This window comes from Trifolium pratense, linkage group LG7, assembly GCF_020283565.1.
Source record: "Trifolium pratense cultivar HEN17-A07 linkage group LG7, ARS_RC_1.1, whole genome shotgun sequence".
Classification (NCBI taxonomy): Eukaryota; Viridiplantae; Streptophyta; class Magnoliopsida; order Fabales; family Fabaceae; genus Trifolium; species Trifolium pratense.
In genome coordinates, this window is record NC_060065.1 from 20877121 (window position 1) to 20890190 (window position 13070).

The 13070-nt window shown below is 32.7% G+C and overlaps 2 protein-coding genes across 2 annotated transcripts; one reads left to right on the forward strand and one right to left on the reverse strand.

Annotated features, from left to right (window-relative positions):
* Positions 1-7344: 7344 nt before the first annotated feature.
* LOC123899972 (ubiquitin-related modifier 1 homolog 2-like) lies at positions 7345-10785 on the forward strand. The gene is made up of 4 exons (XM_045951248.1): positions 7345-7531; positions 9734-9815; positions 9909-9991; positions 10406-10785. Exons 1-4 carry the CDS (start codon positions 7509-7511, stop codon positions 10521-10523), a joined length of 306 nt encoding a protein of 101 aa, XP_045807204.1. The 5' UTR covers positions 7345-7508; the 3' UTR covers positions 10524-10785.
* A 1662-nt stretch (positions 10786-12447) lies between these two features.
* LOC123896033 lies at positions 12448-12810 on the reverse strand. Its single transcript, XM_045946485.1, has one exon. The coding sequence runs from the start codon at positions 12808-12810 to the stop codon at positions 12448-12450; it is 363 nt and encodes a 120-aa protein (XP_045802441.1).
* Positions 12811-13070: the final 260 nt, after the last annotated feature.

Consider the following 13070-nt stretch of genomic DNA (forward strand, 5'->3'; position numbering starts at 1 on the left):
TCAATTATTTATTTTTTTAATTAAAATATACCCCATTTTATTCATTGGTAATTTTTTTTTTTCTTATCGAATATTGGTAATTTAATTAAAACTTATCTCTCCCTTATCTAGACAAAGCAGGTTTGGCTTTCATCCATTCAATATATCTCTTTATTAAATTATATATATATATATACAAAAATTGAGGGCAATAGACATAACTCAGCGAGTCTCGTAAATAATGAAACATATTAACTCCTAGTTAATTTTATGAGATAAAATGTTGCCGTGAATGTAATTCAGATAATAAGACGTCATATTTTATATACAAAAGTCATAATTCGAATTATGAACACTCTACTTAACAAAAAAAAATATATAGAAACAAATTCTTCTAGCGGCTAGAGTTATAAATGGTGAAGAAAAAATAGTGTTATACCCCCTGCAAAATAGACGAGTTTTGCGTTACCCCCTGCAAAATATTTTTTTGAGATTATCCCCTGCAATGTCAAGATTCTTTGCGTTACCCCCCTAGCTTAACAAGTGGGCATATGACATGGAAGAATCTTGACGTGGCATGACACGTGGAAATTAATTTATTTTTTATTTATTTTTAATTGCCAACTCATTAATTAATGTGGGTTTTTAATTAAAAAAATGAGAAAAAAAAACTTAAAAGTTGTTATATTTTTATGAACTTACTTAAAAGAAAGTTTTGTTTTTTTTTTTGACTAAAAGTTGTTATTATATATATAAAAAAAAATTCTTATATATATATATATAATAACTAATAATAGAGTAACCAAAAAAAAAACGAAGATGATTAAAAAACTAATAATAATAATAGTAACCAAAAAACTAATAATAATAATAATAACTAATATTATTATTAGTTAAAATATGTGATTGCAGTTTTTTTTTTTTTTTGTTATATTAGTTAAAATATGTGATTGCAGTTTTTTTTTTTTGGTTACTCTATTAATATTAGTTATTATTAGTTTTTTGGTTACTATTATTATTATTAGTTTTTTTTCATCTTCGTTTTTTTTTTGTTACTCTATTATTAGTTATTATATATATATATATATAAGAATTTTTTTTTTTATATATAATAACAACTTTTAGTCAAAAAAAACAAAACAAAACTTTCTTTTAAGTAAGTTCATAAAAATATAACAACTTTTAAGTTTTTTTTTCATTTTTTTAATTAAAAACCCACATTAATTAATGAGTTGACAATTAAAAATAAATAAAAAATTAATTAATTTCCACGTGTCATGCCACGTCAAGATTCTTCCATGTCATATGCTCACTTGTTAAGCCAGGGGGGTAACGCAAAGAATCTTGACATTGCAGGGGTAACTCAAAAAATATTTTTTTAACAATGACGGTTATTCTTAAGTGTGGGACATTCTCATTATTTATGGCGAAGATTAAAAAAATGGATAGAGAATGCTTTGAGATTGTGAAGTACGGAAGAGTAATGTGTTTGCCATTTAAAATATAAACACATACAACTTATTTTGGAAATTAGAGTACTGAACCTTGAGCTTTAACTTGTTTTGAGAATTAGAGTACTGAACCTTGAACATTTCTTTTTTAATGAAATTTGGAAAAGAAAAAAAAATTGACGAAAATGAGTTTTGAAAATTAGAGTATTGAACCATTGGTATATATATATATATATATATATATATATATATATATATATATATATATATATATATATATATATATATATATATATATATATATATATATATATATATATATATATAATCATAGCAAGACCGTAGGGGTGTACGTGGGTTAGATTGGGTTGGGTTTTGCCAAAACCAAAATCGAACCACATAGGGTATTCTGGATTCGGTATATTAAAATAACCACCCGTTGCAATATTGGGCCGAGTAGGATAAATCCACTAATTTCCGGGTTGAGTAGGATATTTTCATAAAAAAAAATCAAAAAACCAAAGCGCTAGTGGGTCGGTGGTTTTTTGGGTTGGATCCGGTTTTACCTGGAACCTAATTTTTTTTTAATGGGTTTTTCATTTTTGAAATCCATATCCACCCAATTACCCAACCCAACCCATTTTTTTGGGTTGGATTGGGTGAATTTGATCGGGTCAACTTGATTTACTCAATCCGGATCTGCAATATGACAAAATAAAAGTAACCGGAATATTCATACTTCCAGATCTGCAACGTTGACGTCTAAGTCTTCATTAAATCTATAATAAGTTGATGTGGTTATGTCAATTTGACTCAACGAAACACCATATTGAAATGAAAAACCAACAAACGTTGCACAAGACGACGACACATACAACGCCGCACTAAGACGACAACTTAAAAAACAAAAAACAAAACAAAAAAACAAAACAACAAATCTATGTGGATAAAATATTCTTTTTTTTTAATAGAAGAATCTCAATGGAGTTTGTTATTATTCACAACTAGAACAAGAATATCAAGCTAATATCCACATCATAAAATTACAAATTAAAAGCACTCATCTTTAGTGTTCAGAATATCAAGAGAGCTTATTATAGGCTAGTTATACCTTTTCAGAATATCTTCACTCCTCATCGTTCTTTTTTGAAAAGATGTTCTTCATATCTTTATTCCAAGTTTCTTAGCAAGACAGTCAAAAACCACTTATGATACTCCAACTAGATTAGGTTCATTGTTAAGTCCACTCCAAGTCGTTTTCTCATTCCTAGCAGCACCACTCTTTTTCACTGAAGGTTAATCACCATGACTACAAAAATGCTCCAACTAAATCAGGTATAGCATGATCTTCGTTGCTAAGTCCACTCCCAGTCTTTTTCCCATTCCCAACACCAACACTCTTTTTAACTGAAGGTCCAACACGATTACTACCAAATGCTCTAGCTAGATCCTATGATCTTTATTGTTAAGTCCACTCCTAGTCTTTTTCTCATTGCCAACACCACCACTATTTTTCACTAAAGGTCCAACAACATTACTACCAAATGTCCCAGCTAGATCAAATCTATGATCTTCATTGTTAAGTCCACTCCTAGTCTTTTTCCCATTGCTAGGCTAGCACCACCACTCTTTTTCACTGAAGATCCAACACCATTACTACCAACAGGTCCTCGAAGAGATTGAGATCCAAATGCAGGCCTACTATAGAATTATGTAGAGCTGTGCATTTTTTGTCATTCAATAATTTCATGTATCGAGTTGAAAGGGCTTCCTCAGTCCTTAAGTACAAAATGTGTTTCACAATCATATCAGCCTTAACACATTGAAAAACTTTTGTAACAGTCATGTTTTCATATTTGTATTCATGTATCACGACTATAGTGGGTGTAATTGGACTAGTTTGGATCGATTTTGAGTGAATCCAATGTCCGAACCAATGAACCCTCGTTTGGTTCGGTTTGATTCGATTTTTAGTGTTTTTCAAAAATGAATTCGAACCCAACTCATCGATTTGGTTTGATTTGGTTTGGATACTTTGATCGGTTTTACATTGCATTTTTTCCGATGTATTTTCATGCTATTATTTTTTCCCAATATACAAGAAATACAAAATACATCTATTTTCCCATAAATTCATCAAATACATAATACAACCATATTGAAATCAAATCTAAAATACAATTTTCATAAGTTCATCAAATACATAATACAACCATATTGAAATTAAGTTCATCAAATATAAAATACAACGATATTGAAATAAAGTTCATAAGTTCATCAAACATAAAACACATAATACAACCATAAAATTCTTCAAATAATAAAACTTCAAGTCTATTCCTGACCACTAGAATCACCAATGCTTCATGCACATCACATCATGTTATCATCCAGCAATGTTTCATGCACATCTCATAGGGCATGCTTTATTTTTAATAGATTTGGGATGCACTAAAAAAAAAATACTTCACTGTTTAGGATACGTAGAGTTAATGTGTTTTCCCAACATCATGATTTTGATTACCCACACCTGCACGATGACGAACAATAGGTCGACGAGCTGATTGATGTCCAACTATAAGAAAAGGACTGACATCTCTTTGAACAACAGTAGATTCATCTGTGGAATCAAGGGGGAGACATCTTCCTATTTTCACCAGTTCTTGATACTTTGTGGCAAGTTCTTCCTCGGTCCTTGATGCAAATAAGTATCTCATATGCAAAAGAGCATCAAATGCTTTCTAAACAAGTTAGGGGATTAGTGCACCAATTGTAATAAATATAACAAGTATTATGTCTTCTCCTATTAATGAACCACAACCAGGAGAAGAACTTAATGTTTGTCAACAAAACATCCAGGTTAATAACTTCTCCTTTGAAAATAATGTTGTTTCTCAAGAATCAAATACTCCATGTTGTTGTGCACCAGATGAGGTGCCTAACTTTCTTATACCTACTTTGCTTAAGAAAATCTCCAAAAGCCAAAAAATGTGTCCAGCCAGTTTCATGAGAAATTGTGTTTGTGCCCATCCATGAATGAATGTCATTCCACACACTTCTAGCTAAGGGACAAGAAAAAAAATAAATGATCACAACTCTCTTTTACATTGAAACAAAAAATGCAGGATTGATCGACAAAACCAGTGAGAATTCCCTTGGCAAAAAATGTTCATGTGTTGCCAATTTGTTTTGTAACAACCTCCAACAAAATAAGCTAATTTTGGATGGGATATCATTCAGCTAAAGCTCATGTATAGCCTTCTCAACCTCAGGTTGCAACAAATTTTGATTAAGGGAAGAAATCAACACTGAATAGCATGATTCGACAGAGAAAAAACCTGAAGAGTTTGCAATCCACCGGTGTTTATCCTCTACACTCATGTTCGACTTGATACCTTCCAATATCCCTTCCACTTCTGTCATAGACTAGTGCAACCTCATCATCTTACATCCATGGTTTAACAGAGGTAATGACATGATGACGGATCGTCACACTCTCATAATCCATGCTTATTTGAGGGACATTAGACTCATTTTAGAGGGTTTTAAGCAATAAAATCAAGAGAAATCAACTTGGAAGCAAGGTTACTTGGAATACAAGAAAGCAGGAAATTATGCAGAAAAATACAGTTTTGCACTACGCTGGGGGCGTGGTCCATCACGCGCAGCGTGATGCTTATCACAGAGAGACCAAAAACCAGCTTTGATCACGCGCAGCGTGGGGACTGTCCACGCGCGGCGTGAAACTCTGACCTGAGAAGACTTGCTCTCTGACTTAGTCACGCGCGGCGTGAGATCTATCACGCGCAGCGTAGGGTTAATTTCAGCAACCACGCGCAGCGTAGTGTTAATTTCAGCAACCACGCGCAGCATGGTAGATCTCACGCGCAGCGTGGTTGCAGTCAGTATATATGGAAAAGTCAGTTTTCTGGATCTGGGTTGGAAAATTCTGCAATTTTGATCTACATTATGGGTTTGGAAACTTCAAGATTGGGATTTAAGACTCCAGAGGATAGCTCCAAGCACATCAATAGCATGGATTCTCAAGCCATGACGTTGAAGCTAGGACGCGAACAAAGCAAGATGAGGAGCTAAGCTTCTTTGGAGGTAGGATCTAGGATAGTTTAGGATGTAGATGAATTGTTTGTAATCTGCAATATTGTAAGAACGTACTCTCTTCATAGTGTTCATCTAATGCAAATCTGTTCTTAATGCTTTATAATCCTTCATTAGTGTTATAATGATTTCGAGTTAAGTCACGTGCGAGAGTATTGATTTAATGTCTGAACTGAATTGCATTTAATACTCGAGTGTCTCCGGTCGAGAGATTGAGACATAGAGTGTAGCGAACGATCGACGCGCTTAAACCTCATTCGTTGTAGATAGCTTAGCACCCGAGAGGGGGAGCATCGACAACGAATAGAGTGGATTTTGACAAGAGATTGCGATTCACTACTTTGTCGATCTAGTTGTGAACACTTGAGTAATTCCTATGATATTGTAGATTGCATGTGGTTTAGCTATAGACTAGATGATTCCGATGATTCTACCTCGCTTTTCCATTTATCTCTAAGCACGATTTTCTACCAATTGATCACTCAATCAAACCCCCGATACATGTCTTACTTTTGCATAATGTGTATAGATACTTTTGAACTCGTTTAATCACACAATCCCTGTGGATCGACAACTCACATTTTATTACTACGTGGCTTTCGTGCACTTGCGAAAATACCATCATGACACCTTCCATAAAATAAAGTTCATCTTCATTTATCACATGTGTTTTTTTAGAGGGAAACTTTCCAGCAGACATGTTGAAACTAGAGAGATGAAATGGAATCGAGGAAAGAGAGATCGAGGAAAGGGAGATTGAGCAAAGAGAGAGCGCCAGAGGCAGCAAAACAAGAATCGAAAAAAATTACGTGGATAAAATATTCAATGTGCAAACTATGTAATTAAATTAATTAATTCTTTTTTATCTTTTACGTGATTATCATTTATCAATAATATTCAATGGAGCAACCTACTATTTTATTTTCTAAAAGTATAATTCACCGTCACATTATCTCTAAATGTATGTACTAAAATTGCAAACACATCTTCAAAATCTCATTTCGTAGTAATTTTATGCATTAAATTGACCAATAAAAATACATTTGATGACTAAATTCATTACCTAAAAATAGATTCAAAGATTAAAATGAAATGACTAATAAAATAGGTGTTTTTGGATCTATTCATAATTTGGATACATTCAAAGACTAACGTGATAGTAGGGTGATCGTATCCGAACCAATTCAAAAGTAAAACCGCAAACCGAACCAATCCAAACCGAAAATCGCAAAAAATCGCATTTAGTGTGAATCACATGAATCATTTTTCTTCTGAACCGTGCGGTTTGGTTTGCAGTTTTCATTTCAGAAAACCGAACCAACGCAAACAACAATACTTAACTTAACTTTATTAACTAGTATCAATCAACCTATTACCTAATCCAACTTAACAAGCTCAACCCAAATTGAGTCCATAAAACAGTATACTGTCAAAACATAACATTTAATGCGATACATAACTATATTGTTTGTATTAAAAAAAATTCTTATCATATGCAATTTTTGTATATGCATTTATCATGTGAGCAATAAAATAAATTAAAATTTCCTATGCTTATTTTGTAACAAGTCGGTAATATTATCATATTTTTTATAACGCGATAAACCGCACAAATCGAACCAACCCTAAACGCATTGGTTTGATTTAGTTTGGATGATTTTTTAAAAACCAGCCAAATCAAATCAAATGACATGCATTTTTACCTTAGGATGACTTTTATACGCAAAACCAAATCAAACAGCAGAGCGACCAATGCTATAGTGTGTTAAATCTTAAAAAATAAAAACAAAATAGTTACCCAAAAAACGACATCGTTTTCTCTAAAGTTTTTGAAAGAAAGAGCCCTAGTTCACTGTGATTGAAGAAGAATCTTCTCTCATCACCGACGCACCCAATCGGATTCTCTGCTGCATCCGCCGTTGCTCGAGTTTTGGGGTTTCTCAGTAAATATTATCATTGAAGATGCAGCTTACACTTGAATTTGGGTAAGTTCATCTTCACTTTCTACTTGATAATTCGCAAATCATAGGCCTGTTTGGATAAACAGCTTATAGCACAAACGCTTACATGACAAGCGCTTATTTATAAGCTGTTTTTATGGCAAGAAATGAAATAAAGATAAGTTGTTTTTATATATTATGCTACAACCTATATTGGAGAACTTATTAAAATAAGCCGAAACAAATTTATGAAAATTATTGCAAGTTGTTTTGTTTCTCATAAGTTCTCCCAATAGTCTTAAAATTATGCTAGGATATAAGCTCAAATAAGCCAATCCAAACTGGCCCATATTTGTGATGACATAAAAGTTGAAAACTTGAAAAATAGACTTTTTTAGGATGAAGGGGATTGTTTGGGGTACGTGGAATTTTTGTCTTTTTATTGTGTAAGAGGCTAATTATGTGAAGAGCTTTGGCAGATTAATATTTGAGTTTCTGTTGTTCAATTCATCATGTCCATCTTTAGAACCTTGTATAGCTAGCAAGCCATGAAAGCACAAATACGATACTGATACTGACACGTAGACACATAGACACAGGGTATTAGTTTAGGTAAATGAAAGTGATTCAATGTAACCACTTGTGTTGCTACTAAGTACTAACATGTGTTGAACATCGGATACGTCTGGCGGATCCAAGACCCTATGCCATGGGGTGCAAAGTATTTAATTTGAAAAAAATATAATTCATAGAAAATATTAAGATAGATGAACTAACATCAAATTCTACGTATAAGTTTCACAGGTTGTCAACATGAAACCTTGTATAATCCCAATCATTCTTCTTTCCTTTTAGCACACTCAAATCCAGCTTTCTATAGTTATTTTGTATCTGTCCGAAACCTTGTATACTAAGTTGTCATCCTCATACCATCTATAGAGAACCGGAAGCGTATGTGCAACAACAATACCAATGTAGATGACAGTCGAAAACTGTACCAGCTTTCAGTCATGGAACTAGCCCACAAACTTGCTATAACAATGAGAAATAGCTTCAAGTTTCCTTCAAAAGAAACATCTTGAAGAAACCTCAATCCAGGGTTACGTGCGGTAGAGAAAAGAGAGGCTAGGACCACGTCGTGCAAGAGAGAGGAAGCAATGGCGAGGGACACATTTTGTCGTGGTGGGCGCTTAATAGGTGGCTGTTTATAGGGAGGGAGAATTTTCAGGAATGGGAGATGAGAGAGAACGTAGAGAGAAGAGAAGTTATCTGAACCTGTGAGATGAGAATGTCAGTGAGTCATTGGATCTGGGTGTAAAAACAATTTTTCAGGGTGTGTAAAATGTAAAAAAAAAAAAATAGGGTGGTATGTGTCATTTATAAAATTTCAGGGTGTGCAAGTAACCCTCATATACACATGGGTCCGCCCCTGACATCGCTAATATGAAAGGTCAGTGCTACATAGATATATGGCAAGCCTTACCTATAGGTTAGATGGCAAGCCTATCTATAGGGATAGAAATGCTTTCACAAGTGTTATTAAACTTGTTGCAGCCACCAAATTGATCCAAGGTATGGGTCATTTGGTTAGTCATCGAGTGAACCACCCTACCTCCAAAAAACACACAACCAAGGTGCAATTACAAGTATACAAAACTTGATATCAGTATCTTCAAAAGGCAGTCAAATTTAAATTCATTTTTTCATATAGTTATGAAATAAACCTAAATATTGCCTTTTTTATGTCCTTTACCTTTGTATGAGCTTTGTGTCTTTTTTCTTCCGTTTTATTATAGGCATAATGTTTTATAGTATTTCTTAAGTTCATGATTTGGCTGATTTTTTCGCTGAGTCAACCTTACCAAGTCGGATTACGTAGTTGGTTCACAGGTTCATGCCCAAACTAGTCAGTCTTTTTTGTTTGTCGTGGTAGACTCAGAAGAGCAATTCAAACGTAAAATAAGTTTTTTTGTTTGGTATAAAACCTAAACTAAGTTGAACCACTATAAAGATGCCGATATCTTAATCCAATGATGTTGGAATTACTATTGTGCTTAAATTAATCGGTTATTTCCGATTTAAAATTTTCCACTTTATCTTGTTCGTTTGTTTAGGTGTATATGAACACTCAACTGTGGTTCATTCAGAGTCTTTGTATTTAAGTCTGAAATAGCCATTTGATTTGTAGTTATCTGAGATTTGAAATTTAATTTTTGTCTGGTTTGTTAAAATGGTGGAAACATACAGAGGAGGTTTGGAGCTTCTTTGTGACTCCAAGAAGATTCACAATGTCAACGTTGAATTTGAACAACCAAATGGAGAAGACAAGGTAGTACACGACTTCAAAAATCTTGGTCTATGGTTTTTTTTCCACACAATTCTATGATTGGCATTCTCATAAGATTCTCTTCATACTTTTCAGTTAACCATGAAAGGATTGCTTTCTTGGGTGCGAACCAACTTGATTAAGGAGAGGCCCGAAATGTTCATGAAAGGAGATACTGTGTAAGCTTTATGATATAAATACATCTGAACCATGCATCATTGGTTAAAAGTTGTTTCTCTAAAGTGACCTTATTTTTAAAGCGAGTAATTAAGGGTGTAGTTACTGCGAGTTTTATCTAAAGTGCACGATTATCTTAACATAAATGATCGAATGATGGACACTTGCTCACTATATTATAGATAAGCGTAATTTTGGATTAACCCTTTTCTTGGTATTAACTAGTCATGTTCCTCATTAATACCCACACAAGTTTTTTCAGTGGTCAACGGAGAAATTTAACAGAAATTAAGGGATGTTTGTGCTTAAGTAGATATTAAAGTACCTATAACTGAAGTGACAGATGCATAAAATGTGTAATACTTTAATTACATGGATGCTAAACTATTTTGTTCTGTCTGTGATTTGTCTTGCAGGAGACCGGGAGTTCTTGTCCTTGTGAATGATTGTGATTGGGAGCTAAGCGGTCAGCTGAATACATCACTAGAAGAGAAAGACGTGGTTGTCTTTATATCTACCTTGCACGGTGGTTAGCGTTATGTGATCTAATATCGGATGAAGTAATTAGTGTTATAGTATAATAATAAACCCAACTGTTGAAGTCATTGTGAACCTTGCTAATTAAAATTTGGCAATCAATTTGCTGAATCAACTTACATGGTCTAGTATGCTGCTATATGCACTGAACAATTTGTACTTTCACTGCTATGAAATTAAATTTTGCTTACAATACTTTACTGATATCACATATGTAGCTATCCCCTTGTATATTACTGTAAGGGCTTATCCACTTGTTCATGTTGGATCTTCATTCTTTGAATGCTGATCAATTTTTAAACTCTCATAGAACCAGGATAATGAATAAATTGTCATATACAAAATGTTTATCATGTACAAGTTCATGACCTGATATTTTTTGTTGATTAGCACAATTGCTTAGGAATATAGTCTATGGGTTTTGAATGACACAAACATCCCCTCATAATTTTAAAATAGACACTAATCTCCTATAAATTCTCATCAAATAGATATAAACCTCCCTTAACATTTGTTTCTGGGTTAAATTAAAAAACATAAAGTTGAAGTCAACATTGTCTTTGATCATTCAAGTGGCTTCTGCATAACTGTAATATATTTTGTTAAATGTAATGATATATTACATGATTTTTTTTTGTAGAATATATTTCATGATTTAATTGGATGTATGAATAAAAAAAATTATATGGGTTGATGTATACGAATTAAATTGTACTAGGCTAACATACTTTTTTTTTTCTTCTGTCTATTAGTTTAGTGGTTAGATTCACACATTATAAGTGTGAAGAAGTGGAGAATTCAAGGTTTGAATATTAGTTCCGCCAATAATATCTTAATAGTTACTAATTGAGTTACTTTTTCGTGGTTCTAACCGTCACTCGCACATAAAATCGTAAGACTTAAATGAGTTTTATCAGATTAAAAGAAAGAAATTAAACTTCATCTCATTTTTATTATCTTCACTGTTATCTCAAAGAGATTCAAAAGTAGACTAAAGTTAATTTATAGATATACTTGACGACTAAGATTTACTTTAATTAGTTTACGCCACCTACATACATACCCTTCAGCCATATATATAACAAAATAAGATTAATTTATTGCTTAAAAAACAAAATCAATTATTAACTACTATTAAAAGAAAAATCTTTATATTGACGAATGACGATCATATTCAAGACTTGTACGTCTTAGCTATGAGTCTATGTGACAATGAAGGCTTTAATGAAAGCTCTTTCTTCAATCTTGTCATCAACCATTATAGTGACACAATCATAAACATACTAAATAATTTAGTGCATATTGTGGTCTGAATTTAATTTGCAAAGTTAAATTTGAATGAACTTCATTTTATAAACTGAAATTTTAGAGTAAAATTAAGAGGGGCCCATATTGATAGTGTCTGGAACGAAATTATTTCTAGTACACCTTAAAAGGTTTCATATTGTTTAAGAATCGAGGACAATAATTATTTATAAACAATATGTACACTTCTTAAATTAAGGAGACACTTTTTACAAAGGACAACATTGTAATAACTCACACAGTGTTGTGGACAAGAGGTCGGAACTCTTAAAAGGGGAAGAAACATATGGGAATAATTGTCTAACTTCTATGCCAATTACTTAAGAACATATAGTTCCAATGTTCATATATGTATTTGCATAACTATACCAGAATCAAGAGAGGCAAAGAGTAAAAGGAAATTAAAGGTTAATTGTTCCTACTCTAACAACAATATGTATGGTACATAAGAAGCAAAATAATTATTAGAAAATATACAAATTAAAACATAGAACATTACTTCTTTCCTGGTGGGAACAATTTTCCCTTAAGAACCAGAAGGTTAATACAAAAAAATAAATACATTTCTTTTCATTTTTGATAAAGAAGTAAAAATTGAAGAAACTACGGAACAAACCTAGTTACGGTGATGTGAATTAGGTGTAATCTTGATAACAAGGCCAGGGAAGACATCATCAGGATCATGTATATGAGGATTATTCTCAACAATAAAAGGATCATTACACTTATCACAAATTGTGTTAAGTGTCTCACCTTCACCAACCACATACATTTCATCACAATATGGTTTATTTGACATGAAATGGTTGCTCCCTATGATGTTGTGATCATGATGATTGTTTTGAATCATAGATGAGCTTTCTCTAAATATGGTTAGAAGTATGAGGGATACAAGAATAATAGCACAATACCATGAAGCTGCATCAACTATGTCTTTTGAGCATAAGATTAGTCCCTTTCTTGAGTTGAAAGTAGCCATGGTGATCAAGAAAATCAAAGAGAGAAAGATTGATGAGAAAAGAGAGTGTTTTGGAAAAAAGGATGAAGCATATGTGTGTGAGTGAAGGTCAGTTTAGGCGGTTACTAAGAAAAGGGAGTTGAGGTGTAGAAATATAGAAAATATTTCTAATTGAGTTTAGCCGTGTAAAATAAATGATGTACATAATGTTAGGAAGTTTAGCCGTGTAAAATAAATGATGTCATATATTAAGTTTAAAATATTTCAATGATTTGAAGGAA